Below are 24,305 nucleotides of genomic sequence, written 5' to 3'. Positions count from 1 at the left end.
TTATTACAGAGCAAAAATAACCGTGTTAATGTACAGACAGTTTCACCCATGTTTTAGGCAGAAGAGGAAAACATTTCAAACTATATTTAACAGGAAATATTTAAAGGCATTTTATTTACCACATTTAATTGCTTGACTATAAACAGAGTGTTTAGAAAAATAATGAAAATATAGGGAAAATGAAGAAAAATCATGAGCTGATTTTTCAGGCAAACTGATCATAGTGGTCATCCAGGGGTGAATACTCTGTTAGTACTTTTTAACGTTTGTCAGTCTAGACTAATAGGTATTTTAATTAACTACAAGGAAGTGCTTTGTCACATACACAAGCCTGAGTCCAGTGAGAAGTCCTTGCTCAGGGCTGGTGATGCACAGAAAATGGAGAGGCTTGCAGCAAAGCTGGTCTGGTCTGGAAGATAATCACATGGAGTACAGTATAATCATTTTTGTCATTAGTTTGTTGTTTTGCTACAACTGTGAGGACAGGAAAGAGTTCCGTTTTTCTAGTTGTCTAAAAGGAAAGTTACTTATAGGTAAGAGAAAGTTTCTTCCTAAAAGGAAAGGTGTGCTGAGACTGAATGAACATCATTGTAATTAATTTGTTGTTATTATCCTTAAAGTAGATTTGTAATCCTAGAATGTTTTTAAAGACTCAGCTTTGTATCCAGAGTAATAGGACAATATGACTGAGCTGCTGCCACACTGACATTGTTCCATACCAGTTACCGAGGATCTTCAGCTCTGCATGGGCCTGTACGTTCTGAACTGCTGGACTGAATTCAGGTTTTTGAATTCTGTTCCAAGCTTCTTCTCTTTAATTCTTTCCATATAACTAAAGGCAAGGGGACTAGAAATTCATCTGGTCCAAGGATGACAGGCTACCTATGCTCCTTTCAAAGTAACTGGGCAGATATAGGTCCTGAATTAATCAATTCCAAGGCTAAATTCTACACGTAGGAGAGGAAGGAGGGTTTTATCCTGTTACAGCAATTCAGTTATTTCCAATTGTAATTCATGCTATATAATTCTGCACGTTAGGTTGCTATCCGAGATCTAGTGATGTTTCTCATCTGTTTCCACCAGTATCTATTATGGACAACTTAATATTGTGTCAAATTGGGCTTTGAAGACAAAATAAAAAGCAAATTGCTTTGCTTCTTACACTGAATGAGAGCCCATGAACTTGTTTTTCACCTAGATGAGTTTTTAACCCACTACTTATGCCTTTGGCTGGATAAATATTGATCATAAGTACATATTTTTGGTCCACAGAAGTGCCTTCCATATTTTTTGAAACCTTTTTTTTAAAAAAGATTTCTGTTTTCCTCACAACACTAGATCTCAATAGTTTTACTGAAAATGTTGCTTTTATAGAAACTTAAGTTTTGCATTCTTATTTCTTCTGCACAGTAATAACCAAGAATTGCATCATAGATCTGTGGTTTTTAATGGAAGATGGTTAATCAGTTTCACCAGTGCTACTGCATTCTTAGGTTCATGAGAAACTAACAGGGCCTGGGTTTCATTCTACTAATACTTGCATTAGCTCAGCTTTCCAATGGCTGCCCCGTAACTTACACAAATGTATTCAAATTAGGATCTTTCTCCATTTCTTATTTCAATATGGAAATGCTTATTTATGTAGCTGATTGGAGAACTGATGAGTGAAAGAGGTTTCAGTCAAAAAGTACTGGTTTATCAAAACTGAAATACTTCACAATAACTGTGTTTTAATAAACTTGAAATTCTTTAGAAAGTTTGCTGTAGGAAAAGGAACAAAAAGGCAGAACTGTTTTAAAGCACAGCTGCTTTTCTGAGATAGGGACGACTTAGCCCAGTTTCCTGGTCTGAATTGACTGAGGTTGCATGGTACATTCTGAAGACAGCAGTTTATGGAAAGATACCAATATTCCTTATGCACATTACTTGGAACCTTGGTACCAGTTTAGTAGCTAAGTGCACAAGCTGGTAGAGCCAAGTGTTGCAGGGAGCAAAGTTCTTGCCCCTGGCTTGGTACTATTCTGTAGCTATTCATATGAAAGTGGAAGCAATGAATAGACCTGGAGAAATCATTTAAAATTATCTTTCCCTCTGCTTTTGCCTACGAAAGAATTTGCAGCTCTACAGTGCATTCAATCTTTGGCTCATTAGTGGAGCTGAAATTTCATAAAATTTCATAAAATCCCAAAGCAACATAACATTGCCATTCTAAACAGTAAAACCAGGAGTGAAACATCACAGCCAGTGCTTTAGGCTTTGCACAGGTAAAACAGATTTATCCCAAGTGAAGGCCTGAAATATCTGTAGTAACTTAGTATTTAAATTCAGTATTCAAACTGAACTGCTGCATTACTTCTAAAGTGCTTTGCTTATTATGTTTTTGTGTCCCTAAAGCAGTTATGAAGTTTAATCTGCATGCAATATTTTTTATTATAATTACCTTCGTAGTTCCATTTTTAGAATTCAGCTTTTACCTCTCCCTGTTTTAAAGAAGCAGAAGTCAACACATTGATTTTCTTCTGTTTTCTTTGTTTGGAAGATCTAACTATTTGCATAATCCTAGGATGAGACAAGGAAGTGATTTGTCAGAGTGCCTCCAAGCTGTTTCTAAATGTGCCCCCAGCTTTTTCAGCTTGGTTGGAAATTGAATATGTGATGGAGTAGTGAAGGGATCCACTGTCCTTTTTTCAGCTCTGCCTCTTTGAGAACAGCAGTAAGATGTCAGTAGCTCTCTAATTATATTAGTAGGCAATTTGCATGTGAAATAAATTACTGTACATGGGGTTGTGGCATACAATGTGCCATCGAGTCCTGAATTTCCAAGAATACCCATTAATGATGTTCTAGGTCCTCACAAATGCCCACTGAGATTAATTTAGATAGTCTTACATGCTGGATAAGGGCTTTTATCTGCTTCAGTGTTTGAAAAGTCATTTGAGGCAACAAGAATCTGAATTGAAGAAATGTGGCAGCTCCCGTTTGCTATTATAGGAGCTGATGCTTGTTCAGCATTTTTCAGAATTAGGTCAGAAACTGTCTGAGCTTGAGCAATCAAAATTAGCGAGTTTCTTATCAATATTTGAACCTTTAACCAATTATACTGTTCCTTATCTGTGAAATGATGTGAAATGATGAGTTGGATTTCTGTTAGTTATATGGGTAATACTTATAGGGGGAAAAGAGAGCTCAAGCAGAAAATTAGATTGATGTGTAAAGTATGGGTGTGTTATCCTTTTCCATGGAAGGCATTATCCAATGCCTGCCTGACATGTGGTGCATATCCACTACTACCAGTACATGTGTAATTAAAGGATAAGGAAATGTGCAGTCCATCCAAGCTGGGAGCTGTGACTGTTTTTCTTTTGGTAATCAACACTGCCATCAGTGGTACGTGGGGGCGGGGGGGGAACTAAAACCCCAACAACAACAAAAAGGTGATGTGTCACACCTGGAGGTCCTTCTTATTTTTTCAATCACACAGATGTAAACAAGTAATTCAGCTGTCCCTTGCCTCAGCCGCTCCATCCTTTGTTAGAGTTGACAATGCTTTCTTGCTTCCCAAGGATATTGAATTTAGGTTTTTAATGTTCAATTCTATTCAATCTTAAGATGGAAAGTGATATAGCAATAGCTATTAAGTTCTAGGCAATGCAATCTAATCATAATACTGCTGTATATGGGGCAGGAACAGATGAATGCACATAGTGTTTTGTGCTGTTCTCAGCCATCGTTTTCTTGTATTGCTATTTCTTCCTTCCCAGGCAGTTTCAAACCAGGAAAGGAAACCAGGTAACTAATTTAGTTTTATTAATCAGATATGAAGTCACTGCTAGTAGTAACTAGAGCTTCTTGTGGTGTTGTTTGAAAGCATATGAATGTCAAAGGTGCAGTGATGAACAAATTTGCCTGTAAAAATGCTCTCCTGACACCATTTCTGTGATATAAGGTATTCTCTTCCACTTCCAGTGTACCACACCTACTCACTTTAGGTGGAAGGTGATTGTGCTCTAAATTGCTGTGTGTCACAGTGTGCTTCGAAACCCACTGAAAACTAGCTCTCTGCTTGTATGAGCAGCCTCTAATGTACTTTGGAGGCTACCTAGGGAGAAGAAGCCACAGAGCTGTAAGAGAGCAGCTCATGGTGTTCTATGATCAAATTAAGCTCATCCAACCACAGGCTGCTCTACTGTTAGTACTACTGGTTGTGTAGCCACATGGAAAATTTTTAAACAGCTGACAGCTAGCCCTGTCTATGCAAGAAGTCTTCACTGGCTCAGCCTGCAGTTATATGGAGTTCTGCCTGTTGTAAACCAGTTCTTTGATGTCTCTAAGGATGCTGTGTTAAGATTGCAAGATCTAAGACACTACCCCATCACAAATTCAGACTCCAAGTTATCCTGCTGTGCTTCAATTCAATGCAGTAATTTTAAACTGCAGAGATGAACCCTTTTTTTTTTCACTTTTAATTTTCAGTGTGAATGTGTCTGTAGGTGTAATGATGGGGGCTGATACAGTGTAACACTTCAGTGTCCTGGAAAATGGGATAGAATGCACCTGTAGGAAACTGGCAGTCATACTAAGGAGGGATATGTGTGGCTGTGTGTGTTTCTCCACCAAGCTTGAGGAATGGACCAACGCTAACTTAAAATTTTACTAAGGCCTACATGTTAGTGGGACCTGGAATCCCAGTGAACAGCAAATTGAAGATGAGTGAGCAGTGTGCCCTCGTGGTGATGAAGGCTCTGTATTGTGCTGTAGTAGGAAGAGGGGAATGTTTGTTTCCTATGTTTGGCATCCAGATTGCATCTGGAATACTGTCTTCATTTCGGGAGCCTGTTATCACAGGAGAGGGATTGAAAAATGTCTCAGTGGGGGGCCATCAGGATGATTATGGTATGGAAGCACCTGGTATAAGGATAGACTAGAAGAGCTGGGTTTGTCCAGCCTGGAGAGGAGAGGGCTGAGGAGGAATTTACTTGCAGTTTTCCACAAAGTAGAGGAGTGTTACAGAGAAGATGGAGCCAGATTCTTCACAGAGGTGGAGGAGGAAGAAACAATGGCTCTAAGTTGCAGCAAGGGAAATTCCAGAGGGACATATGGAAAAAATACTTTACAGTGGGCAACAGTTGATTAGTGGAGCAGGCTGGCCAGAGGACTGGAAACACCGTCCTTGGAGGTTTTCAGCATTCAGCTGGACAAAGCCCTGAACCACTTGATCCAGCTTCTCAGTTGGCTCTCCCTTGAACAGGAGAGATCAGACTGGGTGAGCTTCAAAAGCCGTTCCAACTTCATTTCTTCTGTGATTCTAGGGATGTAGGGAAGCTGAGTCTGTCCCCAAGGGTGAGGTGACAAAAAGATCTGGTGGGTCTCTGCAGGTTCTACTCCCTAGGCAGGTTATGGAAATAAGATTACTGGCACGCATTTTGTTGTTTATATGAGCAGTACACATTATTTCTAATATGTGAAGGTGGTAACACAGGCACCAATTTACAGGCCTACTGACACAGAAGTTATTCTTTATTTTTTTTTCTTCTGTCCACATGTCTCATGATCTGCTTAATTTTATTTTAAACCTGCTATTTTTCTTGCAAGAGAATGAGAGAGGGAACAGACAGTGGCTAAATAACACAGACCCTTGGAATGGATAAACAGACAATGCTGAATAAAAGTACCACAAAGTGGCCTACAGTCTTCCTTTGAGTTTAAGTGTAGAACTGACTAAATGAAACTTCTAAAGATATCACCTGCCAGTTACGTGCTGTGTGAGTTTTGCTGTGGAAATTGTTACATTTTTAATCCCAAATATGCTTTTGCCTAGGTTCCTACAGCATCGCTTTGAGGATATGTAGTTTACAGAAAAAGAAGTCAGCTTTCTTTGCCCAGCAGACAGCAGTCCCCAGTAGCCTGCAGCGTGCTTATTCTCATGGTAGGTAATCAGCACTGAACAAAATTCTGTGCTTCATTTCAGGGGTGGAAACTAAAGAATCAAGAACTGTTGGAGCACGTAATGGCTAAGACCTTTAACTGAGATAAAACAATAATGTACTGCAGTGTATAACTGAAGTGTGAACTGTCAAAGGGAATCGAAGACACGGTGCTTCCACTATCAGTTCTGTTGTGCACAGGAAGTTTTAAGGAGAGTTCTGTAAAAATGGTGTAAAATTCTCCAAATGCTCCTCATTATTTAAGTTACAGCTACTCAGACCTAAGAAAGATGTCAATTTCTGTATTGCAAAATTATAAAGCTTTTTTTTTGCAAATAAGAAATACACTTTGCCTGGAAAATTACCATACTGCCAAGGAAGACCATCATGATTTCACGATGCGTTCAAGCTCCTTCAGAACTTGAAAATGTAACTTCTGTATTTTTTCCTCTTGTGTTTAGGGACATGGAACTTTGGAATTTTTTGTTTGACTGGTTTGATTTCTGTTCCTCTTCATAACTCTTTAAACCTACCCATCATTTATGTCTTATTCATGTTAACAGTAAGGCCAGAAATTACAGTCCTGAATATAATGTGTAAAAACAGAGCTTTAATCTGTGCCTTATGTCATTAACTTTTTGAAGATAGTTGTAATTTATGAAGAAAACAAAGATAAAGTTATTTGGAGGCTGAATGGCACTACTTGTAATGGAGTTTGTGATAAAACAAGTAATTCAATGTTTGTGTAATTTTTGATCCCCCAGTGTCTGTCTGATCTTCTGGACCTCAATGCCTTTCCCTCTAGTTTGGTACCAAGTTACTGTACCCCACTGTGGAGCACTGTCACTACCCGTTCTGCATTTATGTCGATGAATGCTGTATTTATTGCCATTAGGTTCTCCCTTCCTTTCTTCCTTCCTTCCTTCCTCCATCCCTTCCTATCTGTTTTTAAGTTTTACAAATATAAAAGTACTTGTAGCACAAATGGCAAAGAACTCAAGAAGAAGGAAAAATTTAAAACGTAATTCTTTAGTTCTTTGTAAAGAGAGGGAAGAAAGCTATAAAAATCTTATGGGAAGAAACTTCAAAATGTGTTGTAGTGGAGTGATTTGTTTGTTTTGGCTAATAATGAGACCTAGCAGTTGTTCCACAGCTTTCTATTAATGATATCAAATTAATATATTAATTCTGTGATCTGCATGATTCGTGACCACTGCATCTGAATGTGTAGATGGGGGAGGTCGAGAAGACTGGAAAATGTTCACTGTGAGGAAATGAGAAAAGGCAAGTGCAATGCTGTTACTGGACCACTGAGAAGCCAGTAACAGTAGTAGTTTACAAATGTTTAAACATTTTTGGTTTTATAGTTTGAAGTATGCAACAGTCCAGAATGAGGAGCATTTCTACTTACAGTTTTGGTTTCATGTTGCTCCTTCAAAAGTAAATCTACTGCTGCAAAACTGTCTGATTTGGAAGGCAAAGCACTTTGTTAGTAGTCAGGAAACTTAGTGCTCCTTTCCTTTACCTTGACTATAAAATGCTGTGCAGTTTCATTCTGCTCCAGCTCATTTCAGATAGGCCCTCTGTTATCTGCTTTGGAGGTTATTGCACACACCGGTGAGATAATAGTCTGATCTCCTGCAGCTTTTTATATGTACAGTAAGAGAAAAACAGTTTGGAAGAGCCTGGGTTTTTTCAAGTTAAAAATACATTAAATAACTGAAATGGCTCTCTGAAGCTAGCCAACTTGTAGAGAATACATTAATGGATTAACAGGATTAAATCCTTTTGAAGAGTAATTTTGACATTTCCATTTGCTTTCAGTTTGGGAGAGTAGCAGGTTTATCCTATCAGTAACAGAGTAATGGGGAGGTTCTGAAGAGTTGAAAGACTTCAAAATGATAATATTTTGCAGCACCATAGTGATTTCAGACAATCCTGGCCTATGGTCATGTCCTTATGCAGGATAATTCCTGTTGAAGTGGAAGATGGATTTGCTTGTGCAAACATTTGTCTAGATGTTTTGGTAGCAAGCACAACATAACTAATTGTGACTATCTTGGAATAAGCCTTTTTGGAAAAGCATTTGTGCAGCACCGAGCACAATATCAGCAGCTCCTGTTAGCTTAATTAATGAATACTGTTAATGGAATGTAGGTTTTTTTTCAGTTTAAATTTTCTTGTATCAGAAATGTGCAAGGACAGTGACGTGGTTTTTTTTACAAAAAATATTCTTTTAAGACATCCCAGTAAAAAAAAGAAAAAGTGCTTTTAGTTTTTGGCTTATACTCCATTGTCTGTCAAAGAAATTCACGTTTAGTTTGTACCTTAAATGCAAAATGAAGGAAGGCCTAATCCTACATGCCTTTTACATATAAGTCTTTATACAGGTATAAGTCTATCATATCCCAGTCTGTCCATGTAAATGAAGTTCATTGGATTATACACAACTGCTTTCTGTATTTAGCTTGACTACCAAAGTGAGTGGAAACGTTTCAGCTGACATGGTGGACCAAAGCTTTAAATCGATATTTTTTTTTTTAAACTGGCATCAGACATCTGTGATGTGATATCATAAAATAGCTCTGACCATGAACAGTAAGAGCAATTTAATCTGTTTTAGATTTTCTATAGGCTGAGAAAACTACAGCTATCTTTAACCAAAATACTAACTTTTTAAAAAAAAACATTGTGATAAGGCATTTGAACCATGGACCTTTCTGTGACTGCAGATGTTAAATTTCCATGGTGTGGTATCTGTAGGGTATACAGGTACTTAACATCTTACACTTTTGTGTACTTTGAAATGGGTGCACACCACTCTTCCCAGGGAGCAGGCTGACAGGGACCTTGAAGGTGATACTGGAAATGGAGTGTGCCTGCACTCCACTTGCTCTTTTCTGGGGACGTGTGGTCTTTGGTTTTTCATAATCCGTTTGCCCAATTTGATGTTATTGCAAAATACGGAGAGTGACGGACAAATGTGTCCTTGCATGTCATGGATTGTTCAGTTTCAGAATCAGTTTAAGGGTCTTTGACCTCCATGCTGTGTCACATACTCATTCATTGTCAACCGTATTCTGTTGCAAGAGCTTACTACCCCTTCTTCCCCCAGTGCTTTAAACCAGATGGTTACACAGATCTGATTTAGACCACGTAAACTATTGAATCAGCTCAAATGGTGAAGTAGAAAACTCCAAAGTGAGACAGGAACCTTAGGTAACAATGTTTGTTTAAAAGGTTTCCTAATGTGAGACTGCACTCCTAAAACCACAAGTTCTTCTAGAAAATCAGTTAAACTTGTGCTTCTAAATCACAGAGCTGTTGAAATTGCCAGTGTGGTGCACGTCGCTGTTCCCTCAGTATTGTGGAAGTAGCCCATGAAGTGTTATATAAACACAGTGGGGACGAGAACAGCGGCAGAATGTAGTTGTCTGGTTTTTCAACTACTAACATATTCAGCAGCTTCTGTTGCATTGATTGCTGGAAGGCTTTCATCTGGCTCTTGGATGTGACCATCTCCTGGACACTGATGACTTGTGAAAAGCCACTGTGGTCCTTAAAGTGTACCAAAAACGGTTACAGGGAGCTCAGACAAAAGTCTTAGAATCACAGATCCAAAACGATCAGGTTAATTCCTTATTGACATTCTCCATTGCATCTTGGAGAACAGACTGTATTCTGAATTTCTGCTTTGTGAAAAGCATGTCCCCATTTTTGTCCTTTACCAAAATACCATTAGTCACCACTTCTGAGTAAGGCAGCCCAACATCACTTCGGCCCAGAGCTGTGCTGTTGTAACGCAATGCCTCTGTGAGGTGAAGTCACAGTGACTAGAATGCACCTCTTTTTCATTCATTGCATTCAGCTGCATGTTGTAGCTGAGGAAGAGGAACTGTGCAAAGGAGCCTTGAATGCTTTTGTTGTTGTTCTTCCTTGACGGCATTCATGCTGGATTTGTTTAAACTACAATATAAAACAAAAATGTTCAGCATATGCTAATATCTGAATGTCTTTCAGCTTTGTTCATTATTATCAAATAAGGTGCTAGATCAGGAGGACGTATTCTCAGCTCATTAAATCTCGGTGTTGAGAGAAGTGACTGCTGTAATAGCTACCACCATTTGAGAATATGTCCTAGAATGCAGCAATGACTTTTATAGATGAAAAAGGCAGGGTTGAGCAACTTCAAGTTCTGGTATAAATAGAAGGAATTTGTTTTGTTTCAAAGGTCACGACAGTTTAAATTCACAACAGGGTGGGTTTTGACCCAGATATTTTGTCTTCTGCAGCTAACTCAATGATACGGTACAAGAGACCAGGAAGTAACTGCAGTGTTTTGCTGCTAACTGACCAGATATAATGGAGAGAGCCTTTTGGAGAGCAGGCATACATGGAATTTGTGAGGCATTACTTTGTCAAGCAGCTTGTGTGATCGCAACTACCTTTGAGATTTCTCTGTGCATGCTCTATCAGCTTACTGCCCTTGCCCGATTTTTATATTCCATTTGCCAGGTTCTACCTCAGCCTTGTTCACTTAAGCCAAGCCATGTCTTAAAACAAGTTTGATGAATGGTTTGAAAAGAAGACCTCTTTTGTGACCCTTTAGTGCCCATGCCCTCCTTTCTACATTCTGTTAACCTGATCCCACAAACTGTTTGCACTAATATAATAGAGGTGATTCTCCCGCGGCACATGGAAATTTTACTCTCCTGTTTCCCAACACAACTTTAAGTATGTCATAAATTGTCAGCTACTCATCCTTGCCAGCCTGGGAAATTTCATTTTCTTGATTATAGCTGTGCTGACCAGAACAACGGAATTGGTGCATCTCCATCTATCAGCCCCTTCCACTTCTCTTCTGTTTTGTTTTAGGTTTTCAGCATGATTTTCGGTGCCTCCGCTAACCAGCTGCAAGCAGGCACCCACCCCATCTTTATTGAGGGACAAAGGGATGAACGTAAAAAAAGTAAATAAGTAAATTTTTTAAAAAATATGACTGTATTACTAAATCCTGTGAATCAGTGGTGTTTCTGACTTACTTTACAATTGCAAATCAGCAGTCCCTGTGTAAATTTCTGAAATGTGTCTCTGTATTTCTTTGTGCTTCTTGTCTATCTTTTCTAAACAGGCTCTCTAACAGATTCCTGGCTCACATCTGAGAAGGCAAATCTTCTGGAGCCAACTAGATGTTTCCTAATCAATAATAATTTTGTTGTTCTTTTAAAGCACCTTGTCTTTTCCACATTTCTTGTGTATTCTCTCCTAACTGCCTCCTTTTGCTTTCACTCTGCGTATTTAGGCAGACTAGTACAAAATAGATGAATTGAGATATTATCTTCATTAATTCTTATTAATACACACCACACCTTATTTGCCCCAACCCATGTTCCCTAATTACTTAGATTCTAAGTCATGATCTTATGAGTTATTTGCTTTTAAAACCTGGTCCCTCTCATCCTGAGACGTGCTGTAGACACACTCGCTACCAGCAGTTATCCTTCAGAATTCCAACAGGCCTCTAACCCATAGGCTGCTGAGGACCATCTGCTCTTTTCATGTGCCTTTCTACTGATACCAAAATAATTTCCATCTGACTGCTCTGTGCTTTGCACAAATAAAAACCTTTTGGGCTGCTGTTTCTAAAGTAGATTTACCTTCAATCACCATTTATTAAATCTCTGTCCATTAAAAACCATAGCTTGCAGAAGCTGTGTGCATTAAGCCTGATTACAGAGTCAGTAGAGAAGAGGGAGGAGGACAGCAGTTTGTATCAGTGTATTACCTTGTTTTTCTACTTGTCTAGCTGGCTGGTAACATTTGTGACAGGTTGCATATCAGAACCGGAGTCTCATTGTTTGGCTTTTTGTTTTAGGCATCTGTGTCTCTCTTTATTTAAGCTGTAACTTAATGATTTTTGGCTTCAGGAAGAAAACTGCTCAGACTACATGACTAAAATCAGAGTTTTCTTTGGTGCTGGGGTACTGGGTCCCTTATGGAGGGTAAGGGCCAGGGGACAAAGAAAGGAAAAGGAGGAAAGTTCACAGGTTCCTTACAGAGGATGAGTGGCTCATTCAAACGCACTTCATTTAAGGGCTCGGCATCTGGATCGCAAAAGGTAAGTCTAAAATTACCCAAATAGTACAATCTGAGGGAAACAGCTGGAGACAGTGCCCCTTTGATTCTTGCTGCTTTTTTTTTTTTTCTCTGTTTTTTTTTTTTTTTTTCCTTTTAATAGCTGGTACCATTATAAATGAGAACAAGTATTTTTCCCTCTGTGCTCTTTTAAAGTCTCAGGAGTATCAGTCACATTCATTGCACTGGTTCTGGCAATGAATCTTATCCCTCTTATGGGAGTTCTTTCACCAGCGCACTGTCTTAAGGATCTTTGGGTTAAGTATCACCAAACAGGGCTAGCTTGTAATTATTCCGATCTGTAGTCAAAATCATATTTTGATGATTATTGTTATGTAGTGTTCATGCCAAATTTAGATGCAATCAATGAGAAGACTGAGAGGACGTATGAAGCGTTTTGGTGTGGGTCACTGAACATTTATAGCAGACAGATTCTACAAGAAATACAGTTTGTGGTTAGATTGTGTACTTTGCAGTATATAAATGAAAAAAGGGGAGAAAGAAGAAATGAGGTGATTGCTTTATAATGCATCAGCTCATTCTGTTGTCATATGCTTGCATGTTGTAAATGAGTATTAAGAATTTGTTTCTTAATTCAGTTTTCAGCTGCAAAGGGAATTTAAATACATCTTTTGTCCAAGGATTGATAGATTCATTTGGAACAAATATAGACTAACTTCAACTCAGGATTACTTAGATTCCAGCTCAACTGACCATTTTTGAACTGACTCCATTCAAATAATGAAGAATAGGTTTTGCCTTCCAACCCCTCCAGCCCTCTTCTAATTTCTGCTTATCGTCAGAATCTAATTAAAGGGGGGAAAGGAAGTCTGAAGGAACATAACTGAGAGAAAAATGTCTGGCGATATCTTGGGGGAAATTAGTCATTCACACACAGGCAGCTAAGCATGTATTAAAATGTTTCCTTCTTAAAAAGATTGTTCTGTGTGATGTGAAATACTGGTCATGGTCATCTGTGAATGCAAGAAAAAATATATCTATGTTTGGGGGACTTCTTTGGTGGAGATTGATGGTCATTGACCATCACCAGGTGAATTGCAAGCACTATCTAGGGATAAAGTCATTTACAGCAGTGTTTTTTGTGTACTAACTGGGGATGCTGGCCCTTTTTTCTGCTACGTTGTCAAGTTGCATGTAATGCCCATATTACAGGCCCTATTGTAGCCATTGAGTGCTAGGTGAAAAATAATTAATACTTCAGCTATAATGTCATTGTCCCCAGGGCCAAGCCTAAACACTTAAAACCAGAAGGATCTAAACTGTTTGCGGTTGTCTTGGTTTAACCCCAGCTGGAAACTAAGTACCATGCAGCCACCTTCTCATTCCCCTTCAGTGGGATAGGGAGGAGAATTGGGAGAAAGGTGAAACTCATGGGTTGAGATAAGAACAATGTAATAATTGAAATATATAATAACAACAGCTGTAATGAAAAGGAGAGAGAGGGAGAGAGAAATAAAATCAAAAAGGAAAAAAAACCCCAAGTGATGCACAGTGCAGTTGCTCACCCTGCACTGACCGATGCCCAGCCGGTCCCCCAGCAGCGATGGGCAGCCCCCAGCCAGCCCCCCCAGTTTATATACTGAGGTGACGTTCTATGGTATGGAACAGCCCTTTGGCCAGTTCGGGTCAGCTGCCCTGGCTGTGCCCCCTCCCAGTGTCTTGTACCCCTCCAGCCCTCTCACTGGCAGAGTCTGAGAAGCTGAAATGTCCTTGACTTCGTATAAACATTACCTAGCAATGACTAAAACCATCAGTGTGTTACCAACATTGCTGCCATACTAAACCCAAAACACAGCCTTGTACCAGCTACTGAAAAGAAAATAACTCTATCCCAGCCAAAACCAGGACAGCAGTGGGTTCAGTTTTTTCTTCTCTGATAGATATAAAGCAAAATGGCATATTGAAATGTCAGCTAATACTTAGCAGCAGTGTCACTTTGTGTAACTTTTCCTGTTACTTGCCCAGTTGCTTCTCAGGTGCCTCATGACTGTGTCCCAATAGCGTGAAAACCAGACTGTCCTCCAAGACGCTTACCTATATTGCTTGCTTTGTCAACTAAATGACTTTTCAAAGATAAGCAGTAGGTTCACAGGCTAGTAGTATTAACTTTAATTATTGAATAATAAACAATGATAAAGGAAATGAGTGAGAAGGATTTCCCATTTAAAATTTTGTTTTATATATCTAGGCTTACCTAAAGGTGAGAAATATGAATAGTAAATCCATAATGCAGGCATAGTGCCCCAGGTGCAGCCGGCTTTTTTTTCTTCTTCTTTTTTTTAATGTCCCCAAGCCTATCTTGATGCTGCAAAGTGTGCAGAATTTTACTTCCTGAATGGAATAGGGTAAAATACCCAGATAAAAATAGTTTAATCTTATCCCACTAATCCCATAGGAAAGACTAGTGAAGTGAAGGTACAATGAACACAGTACAGATTTTCTTTTTTTGTTACAAGGTTTGACTTCTAATTATTAAAAAAAAAAAAAAAGTCTTTTAGAAGCTGTAAGTTCCCTTCATGGCTTGTTTGTTTTAGTCTTCCTAATTCTTTTGGTGTTTATTTGCCTTAATGTTCATTCTGGGAACAAAAACTTTACCTTTTGTGAGAAAAATATTATTTCTAGGTTTGATTAAAAAGATAGATTTTTAGGCTTATGTAGTAGGCAGGGAGTGTTACTTATGCTGAGAAATTATGTTAATTGGCTCTTTGAGGTTAATAGCACACTGTCAGCGTTAAGGCAAATGGAAGTAGTCATCTCTGGACATCTCAAGGCAGGAAATTCAGGCACTGTTGTGCTTGAGAATACTGTGTATCGAATGTGAACTGTTGCTAATGATACAGCTGAAAACAGGGATTGAAACTAGTCTTGAATGGTGTGTGTTTTTAGGGGAGCAGTGCTTTGGGGTACAGCTGGAAAACCTAGGCAGAAAATGGTTAAAGCCATGTGATATAGCTGAGCATAGAGATTTATAATGAAAATTTCACCTACCACTCTAATAATCTTTTTCGCTTTCACCACTCTCACGTTCCTTTTTCTGAGGAGTGTGTAACAGTATGCAGTCCCGGACCATGATTTTTACTGCAGTAGCGCTGAATAGCAAGAGTAACTAAAATGGCCAAGTATCTCTACTCTGCTTAGCTTTCCTGTGTATTGCCCTGATTTTGACAGCAGTGCTCTAAAGGAAGATGACATTTTACTTCTTGAGCAATTTTACAAAAACACCTGTTGCTACCCGCTCTGCAATTAAAGGCATTATTCTTTACCTCAACAGAGAATGCTGTAAATGAAATGTGAAACCCAGTGTTTTAGAAAAGGAGTATGCTTGTGTGTGTGCACGCTTATGTCTGTTTTCGTTTTGTTTCTTGTAAACATCTCAGTTTATTAAAAAAGGAAGCAGCTTATCTGGATGTACATCACTGGTCTGTCATTCCCACTAATGGGAATTACTTCAAATTACTTCTGTAGTACTAAACAGCACTTTCATGTCTGCTTACTATCTCCATTGGCTTGATCTAAATGCCTTTAAGATGTACCTACTATGACTCATTTTCTGTTCCTCTAAAAAACATTTTATTGAAACAGCTTTTCTCTACATGTTTTTTCTGTTTGCCTACAATTATTCCATGCTTGTAAATTCTCTGCAATTATCTGTATAAGGATATACTCAGTACAAATCTTTCAGATGCCTAGATATAAGCTTTTATAGAGATACTAATATGTATTTCAGATTGCTTTATTGCTCACATCACTGTCTTCTTCCTGGCTATCAAACATGGTGCAAGAAATAACTGGAAAGTCTAAAAAGAATTTATTTTTTAGAATATTACAAAAATGTTTTAAAGATTATTTTATCTAAATACATTAGACAAATTCGAAAATCTCGGCAGCTCTACTATAGAAAGTATAATGGATCTTTTTTATAAAAAAAAAAATTAAGGTAGTACAGTATTACCCAGTGATTCATTAGAAAAGCTTTCATGGATTACAAAGGTGGAAAGATTAATAGATCTTCAGGCTAAGGCAAATAAGCTGTTGTGTGTTTTGTAAATGACCAGACAAACCAGGGAAAAGACATGAAAGGATGAATACATTCTCTTAGACCAGACTTGATCTTTTATACAGAAAAACAATTTTGTCTCCCCTTTAAGTCACTTTTTTGATCTGTCTTACCATTTGTTAATGAAGCTTGAAAATTAGTATAAAATCCCTCAAAGTTAGTTGCAGTTGTTAATTGTAAATTGTATGCTTTGTGTGCTTGCTTGCGGTAATATTAAACTTTGAGCAGGAAAAAAAAAAATTAATGCGATGAATTTACTTTCTGCTCCTAAACTATTTGTCAAGAGCTGTGATTTCCTTCAAATTACCTTACCTTTCAATGGTTTGTAAAAGATTAGCTCATGGATTTATTTAGAAGTTATCTGGTTAATATTACAGCTATGATTAGGTAAAGCACTTGGTAACAGTGAAATAATTGTCACCCGCATTCCTTTTGAGAGTTCCAAATCTCTTTTTTAAAAAAATTCTGTGATGATTCAGAAACCATCTTTGTGCAAACATTTTGTCCATTCTCTCAGTGGCTCAAGAGATAACACTGCTGTTTTTTTCCAGTTTGGGAAGTCAGTTGAGTAATGGCAGTAAGAAAGTAGCTTAGGTATAATAATTTATTTCTTTCTAAATACAGCCCAGCAGGTTCTTAATGCTCAAAAAATATCAGGGTAATAATCAAACTGTCATCACAGGTAGCCCTAAAGAAAAACTGGGGCAGAATTGTGTCTGGAGAAAAGACCAACAGGTTGTCAGTTCCCCTTTTTCAAACAAACAAAGACTATACTTTGGCAGCATGTGATCTCTGGTACAGATTTTTATACTTGGAGACAGCAGCATAGCCTGTACTCTTCTGTTTAATGAAAAAAGGGAATGTCAAATCAGAATATGCAATGACTGTTACAGCAGAATCAGTACTGTAGCTGTGTTCTTAAAAGACACTGAAAAATGTTATCATCGGGTATATAAATTTGACCAGTTTTGACAAATCTTTTCCATTTGTGTATGCTGTCCCACAAAGAGCATTCTACTGGTTGTCTTACTGAACTGCCTTGCTGAATCAGCACTGAATCAGTTTAGTGTTTATTTGGTATCTTAATGTCCTTCAACAAACTAGATAAGAGCATTGTGAAAAACAGTCCATAATAGAATGTGTTAGACAGTACTCACTGATCTGAATAGGAATTGGAAATAAATCCTTTAACCCCCTAGGCAGGATGCACAATTGGCCAAGTGAATTATAAGGCTTTTGTTTTGCTGTGACACACCATCCAAAGAAAGGATATCAGTGTAGTGAAGGATTTATGCAATTTGAAATGTAGAACTTAAATGGTTCTCCTTGGCATGTCCGTGACATTTTTCTTGACACCCTGTAAGTTTCTTCTCGAGACAGACATTGTGAGGAATGGCTTTTAGGGATCTCTTTGTTGTTGGGAATTGTTCATAAGGAGTTGAGTCTGTATTCTGCAGGTATGAGTCACCCAGCGTAGCTAGGCATGCGGCACTGCACTGAGCCCCTTCTCTACCTTGCAGTATGCTGCAGACATCCCGCAGGAGCAGATGGTGTGTGCATACGGCTAGTAAAATGTGATCTGTAGCGTGAAGGAAAGGTTACAGCAAAGTCACGGAAGCTTACTGTTCAAGGTAGGGTGTAAGCATGGAATTGGAGACAAGACTTTATTGTGCTGTACAGCTGTTAAAGCCTCATGTACCTCTAACCAAAATGCTGCCTGCGAACCACTGTTACATCCTGGTGGCTTCCAGCAATGAGAAAATAATGAGTTTTGCGTGAGCTTTTTGACATTCTTAGTGTGTTTGAGTCCAAATGTTCGGCAAATTTTTAGAACTGGTGATAGCTGTTACTTACAAGGAACATGCACATATCTCATAGAGCATCTGTATGTCTGGGCAAATACTGCATAACCCCACAATTTACAGCAAGTGCAGGCTGTCCAGCAGGGTAAGTACATGTATTTTGAGTCGCAACTGTCATGGTGGACTAGGCCTGGTCTCCAGCACGTAACAATCATGTACATATAGAACACCTTTCATCCCCTTTATAAATTTGAACAGCATACAAATTATGTATACAGAGGTGCTACTCTGAAATGCAGCATCTTAATAACCTGTTAGAGGAGTCTAGGGCCAGAAGGAGAGAGATGCAGGTTCGCAGCTTGTGATTGAAGGGGTAATAGGAAGCATTTCTGGACTCTCTTGTGCTAGCCATATCAGTGACGAAAGCATGGATTTAGTACCAAGATTCTGTAGTGTTAGAAAAAGATGAAGCTGACAAAGGGAACAGCAGGAGAACTGTCCTTTTTCATATTGCGCATGAGCAGAGCCTTCGGTTTTAAGGGATGCTATATTTGAAATGTTCCCTAATGCTTGACTGGAGCCTGTGGTAATGATGAAACCATGAGTGGCACTGGAGCAGACATGGCAGGAACAAAATGCTTCCCCAGAACTCATGTCATGTACTGAATGTCAGAATCCCCTTGTGAATTACAGAACAATGTGTTTTACTTTCCAGCAATTTGATGCTATTCTGTCCAGCTGTTCATACTCACGCCTGGCAACTGTAGGGTTTGCACGCATCTATGTCTTTTGTAACTGTGCTTCACTGCCCGTTTCTCAACACAAATTACTCCTAGTCTCATTCAAAAAAACCTGCCATAGATGCTTGGTTCATGCTGCACCTCTTGCCAGTTCTTGCTTACCAGCATCTCCCCAGTGAAAGTCTGAAAACAAGCCTTATGCAGTTCTGAGCAGGGAAGAACTGGAGCAAAAGCCTTGAGCAATTTTCACTTTGAATGTAGTTTTATATAAGGGATTTGTCAAGGGTGACAACCTGTTAAAAACTGAAGCAAATGCTTGTGGATACTGCAAAGCTCTCTCTGACTTTCAAACACAGAGAGCAACTGAGTAGTTGTCTAAGAGTGCTTCTGAGGCAGGTGAGGATTTTACAGTAGCAGGAGATACACAGAACATGACTGTTAGTGGTACCGTGCTCCAGATGGTTGCCTCTTTGTTTTGCCTAGAAAACACAAGTGTGGATAAACAAAGGAAAAACAATTTTGCTGGAAAGCAGTCTGGTGTAATGTCTTGTGTAGTGATAGCAGGTTAGTTGATCTTGCAATGAAGGATATAGATTGGGGTATTTACTGCTCTGCACTCCTAAGTCTGAAGCATCAACCATCACCTGAGTGAACAGAACGTTTCTGGTGCTTTTTAAGTGACACAGATTCTTTTAATTTAGTCAGTCCTCTAAAATGAGGTGGAAAACACAGGTGTTTGAGTAAAGGAAGAGACAGAAATCCGGCACTGCAAAAGAGCCGTTCCATATGCAACGTGGTGGATTAGATCAGTGGTTTAATGTCAGAGTTCTGTTACTAGCTGTGCCATCCATCCTACTTTGTGAATTTGGACGACTCATTTTCTCTGTTTCCCTTGCTGTTACACATCTTGTCCACTTCACAGAAATAGATTCCTGTTGTATGTGGGCCGCAATCTCTAGTGCAACTCCTACAGTCTACACTAATGGAAAAATTAGAAAAGCTCGAGATAGTTAAAATTAACTAGTTCCCCCACCCCCACCAAAAAACTGATTTAGTGTTTCCCTGATCACATATGCCCCCTTCAAGCCTCCAATTAACTAATCTCTGATGTAGGAATTGCTCGTGTAAACCCTCCTCAGGGTTGCCAGACTTCAATTTTCTCTTGGTGTAGATAACTACAATGAAGATACTCACTTTGAAAAATGGAAAATAAGCTAAAGCTTGGCAATACAAAGGACTGGAAATGGAGAGTCAAAACTCATGAGAGGCAGACAAGCAGTGAAAGGGAAAATGGATGAACCTGTAAAGAGCAAGGAGAAGAAAGCCATTCGTTCCTAAAATGCAGCTTGCAAAACATCAAACTTCATGTGTTGAGAATGCGCAAGGACACATTTTACTCCTGTTTTTATAGCTTTTCCAAGTTTTTAGGAAAATTGGGTAAATACTGTCCAAGTTTCTAAATAGATTTGAATTATGCAAGAAGAGATGAACTGATGTTTCTTGTCATTCACTAATTCATAAAATAAAGATAAATGTAATTGAGGATCACTACAGTATATTCATGATGTATATAGCTTAAGGATTCACTGCAACAGCCTTTCACAGCTGAGTGGCAGAAGTGTATGAACACTGAATGAAAGGATTTTACATAGAATTTGTATCTGTTATAAAACTGACTGATTTCTGATTAACTTAAAAATTGTTGATTGTTCTCATATTTTATCCCTTATGATTTTGAGGCTAGGTAAGGGGGATGGAGGGGGATAGAAGGAAAGAAACAAGTAAAAAAAAACCCAACCCCTGTTGATTTAAATAAAAAGTAAGCAATGAGATAAACCACTTAAATGCTTACATTTGGACCCCAGTTTTACCTGCTAATATGTACATTAACTTTTGTGTTGTGAGAACCTCTCTCTGTCCCGTACTTTTGCCAGTTGTTAGCATGCAAATTATTGACATTAAGTAGAGGAAGTGTCATTGTAGGGCTGGCTACCTGTCTGGTTTGGAGATGGGAGGAGTCCTGCAGACAGGCATTATCAGGGTGGGATGGAAAGCCAGTCCTGAAGAGGAGAGTGAAATAGCAGAATTTTAAGGTACTTATTTGGGAGGAGAGGAGAAAAAAGGCAGCAAAACCGATGCCGTACAGATAACAGCTGGTTCCTCAGCAGATGAAGATGAGGATGGAGAGGATTAAAGACAAGTAGCAGAGACTGTAAAGGCGGTGGTAGATGCCAGATTGTCAGACGGAGGCAGGCTGAGGCAGTGCTGCGGGAGGGAGAGCTGAGCAGCTGGAGCAGGTCTGGTTGCCCAGAGAGGCTGTGGGCAGGCTGAGAAAGGGGAGCCACCGAGGGGCTTTGCAGGCCTGGGGAGAGTGGAAGGGCAGTGGCTGCTGGGGAGAGACTGTGCCGATTGCAAGGAAGAGTGGGAGGACAGTGAATCATACAACCCGAGGTGAAAGAGATTCTTCCTCACCATTAAGACTGAGCTGTAAAACTAATATGCGTGTAATCTGTAAAATCCATCTGAAGTCCAAACAAGTAAAAAACAAAGGTACCCTGATGAGTAATTGCAACATAATTAGAGAAGAATCTTGCATTTAACAAAACAAGGAGACTGCAGGTATAGAGAATGTAGATTTTCTGTAACTATGACAACTGATTTCCCTAGTGCAGACAGTACATTCTCGTCAAAAACTCAAGAAACTGATTAGAAGCTTATTTTTAACGGTAATCTCATAATCTGTAATGGATAATTCTGGCATCTACTGCCAGTAATGTTACTTTTTCAGAACAGTGTGATAATTTTTGTGATTTTTAATAGCACTCCACCAACATGTGATCTGATCGGAGTTCCTCTAGAGTCTGCAGATGCAGCCATCTATGAAGTGTATCCAATGGTAAAAGCAATTGCTTCTCTCAGAACCTGGCTTACCTAACAGGGTTTTTATACTTCATTAGAAAATAAGGTGCTCACAGTGTTGATTCTATTTTGTTAGAGATCTGTTACAGTCCTTAATATTCCTTATGAAGGTTCCATTAACTAGATTATATTACATGTTTTTAATGGGATTCATTCCCTGCTACTGAAGAGAGGAAATTACATGGCCTTGAACTTTCCGTAAGAGAACATTCAGTATCACTAAGAGAGTATTCTTCTTCTTTTGATGTAAATAGCAAGCTATAAAAGCAATCTTTTACAGTCACAATAAAAATTAACTAATAAACTGACTGCAGTGGCAGCATCTCTTCTAAACTTAAGTGCCTTAGGTTTGAAGCATGAAGTTGAGTGTAATTTCACTGCGTAGTTATCTCCCCCTGCTTTCTCCAACCCTTTTATGAAGATGTGTTGTAAGACAGTATGAGCTTGCATGATGTCCTCTTGCAAATGACATGAAAAGGCAGACTTGTTCTATAAAGATTAATCTCTAATAATAGCACAGTAAAAGATGTAACAGCTGGTATGGATTAATATTCCGTAATATCTACTTTCATGTGATTAATAGCTGAATAGCTTAAGCCTCTACCAGTGGAAAGCAAACAGTGGTTACTAAACTCTACTAAATGTACTGTTTGTGTTTTTTTTTTAAATAATAGACATTTAAATGTTTTTCCTTTTTTAATTCCAAAGTTCCTAGTTGACTTTTAATTTCCCTCCTTCCCAATTTTTCTGTCACAGGTCACGTATTACAAATCTTTTTTCACAACAAAGGGGAGAAATGAGTTGTTCAGTGGTTCATCCTGTCTCATTTCTGGTACACAGTAACCAAGACTATTCTGAATGCAATTCAGCAGTAAATCATTAACTTCTATGTTTGTTTATTTATTAATGTGGTTTATGGAGATTGACAGGTAAAGGGGAATGCATTAGGTTTTTGTCTTGATGTTCACATTAAGTAGTATATATCTTTGTCCAGTTCTACATTGTTGGTTGTGATTTTTATATTTTTACAAAATCAAAATCTTTGTCAGTTTGGAACTGAAGAGCAAACGGTAAATTCCAAAGCTTTGAAAAAGATTTAATCAGATATGATTAGCTGGATCAGTGCTCATAGCCCAGGGTGTGCTGTTTTGAAATTACATCTTAATCACTTAACAATTTACCTAGGTTTTATTGAAGTTTGAGTCTCCTAAATATTTTCAATTATAGAGATGAATTTGCTCATAAAACTGAAGACTGAAAATCCAGGTGAGCATAGGGTGTGTACTGCTCATGAGCTGACAAGCTTTTTCCGTTTAACGTCCTATTAAATTCAGAGGTAGGTGTGAGAGTGTAAGACCAGCTGTGAGCTGTGCTGGGTCAGGCCAGCAATATATGTTGCCCAGTGCTGTATCAACACAGTCCAGGGAGAGCTGCAGGAACGGGCAGGAAGACGTAGTTATTCGCAGTCAGGGTTTGCTTCTGTGCAGTGAATCCCTAAGGTAGGGATTGTCTGGACCAGAGGTAATATTGGAGGGGTTTTACGTGATGTGGTAGTGCCTTTTAGTCTCCACAGCATCCCTTGCTAAGAAGTTCTATAGTGTACCTGCAAGGTGTGTGAAAGCATGGAAGCCAGCTTGAGGTCATCGGTCTTGGAAAACAGTCTTTTATGCTTGGGTAAGATTTCTTTAACCTGATAGTATCCCACGTTGAGAATCTTTTATTTTGCTGTTGAATTTTATAGCTGTTTTGGTATCTGTTTCTAATTTGACTTCACAATTTTGTTGAGCCTTCCTTACAAAATCTTTATTCTTCTCATTCCCAGAAGTGTATCAGACATATTTTTGTATTTCTCAGGCCTAGGTTTGAACCAGAGAGCTTAAAAGGTAAAAAGTCAGTGTGTTTTCCTAACTTACTAGCTCCGAGTTTTGAAACACCAAAATTACATGATGTGCCTTCACCAAACATCGATGTGTCTGGCTGTTTAGCAGTGTCTTTCATCCAGGGGAATCCCAAACTTGTGCATCAGCCTTCTGTCTTCAGAATAGTTAATTTACCACAGAAATACCTCCGCCTTCTGAGAAGGATCTTGGCATCAAGTAACACTACTTTTTGTTCTGTTTTAATGGTAGCTCTGCTGTTTACTAGTCACTGCATGTAGATCTCCTGCTGGTAAACCAAAAGGCTGGGGGAAGGAGGATCTTTGTAGGACCCAAGGGCAGCCAGGATCTGTCCCACACCACTCTCACCTGAAAGTATTTTTGGTTTTGGTCTCCTCCCACACGCACCCAAACACAACAATGATCCCCACAATGGCTTGGCTCTTCTTCTCAGCACTTTGTCTTGCTCCTTGTTATCTGCTTGGCTACTGAGGGATGTGAGCAGCTGAGGCAGTTCTGAATGGAGATTTAGCCTTAGGTGTATATGGGTCCTGATCTGTTTGCATCCTTGGAAATATGAACCCCTGCTGAGACCCAGCCTGAGGAACAGAGCTGGGGCCGGGGGGGGGGGGTTGTGTGTCTCTTTGAGGAGTTCTGGATTAGTGTTGCAGTTGCGTACCATATTCAACAAATGATGGGAAGGGAAATAACTGGCTTGTTCAAAATGACTGGTCTTATGCATTCATCATTAGTGTCCAACTCCAGTCTATGGCCTAGTTAATTTTAATCATTACTTGCCTCTCCCATTTTGATAAAGCTTTAGTAGTTGG

General features: G+C 39.0%; 1 protein-coding gene across 10 annotated transcripts in view; it reads left to right on the top strand.

Annotated features, from left to right (window-relative positions):
• Positions 1-24,305, top strand: part of TRPM1 (transient receptor potential cation channel subfamily M member 1) — a 109,417-nt gene that overhangs the window by 7,625 nt on the left and 77,487 nt on the right. For 8 of the 10 annotated variants that reach the window (XM_037395343.1, XM_037395339.1, XM_037395340.1 and 5 more), the window contains exon 1: positions 11,682-12,042. In XM_037395343.1, the coding sequence (XP_037251240.1) occupies positions 11,920-12,042 (123 nt within the window). In that variant the 5' untranslated portion in view covers positions 11,682-11,919. Of the gene's footprint in view, positions 1-5,818; positions 5,927-11,681; positions 12,043-24,305 lie in introns of those variants that run through there. The other 2 variants (XM_037395342.1, XM_037395341.1) reach the window with 1 other exon arrangement.

Source organism: Falco rusticolus, chromosome 7 (genome assembly GCF_015220075.1).
Source record: "Falco rusticolus isolate bFalRus1 chromosome 7, bFalRus1.pri, whole genome shotgun sequence".
Classification (NCBI taxonomy): Eukaryota; Metazoa; Chordata; class Aves; order Falconiformes; family Falconidae; genus Falco; species Falco rusticolus.
Note: the sequence above shows the minus strand (reverse complement) of the source record. Positions and strands in the feature narration are given on the sequence as shown.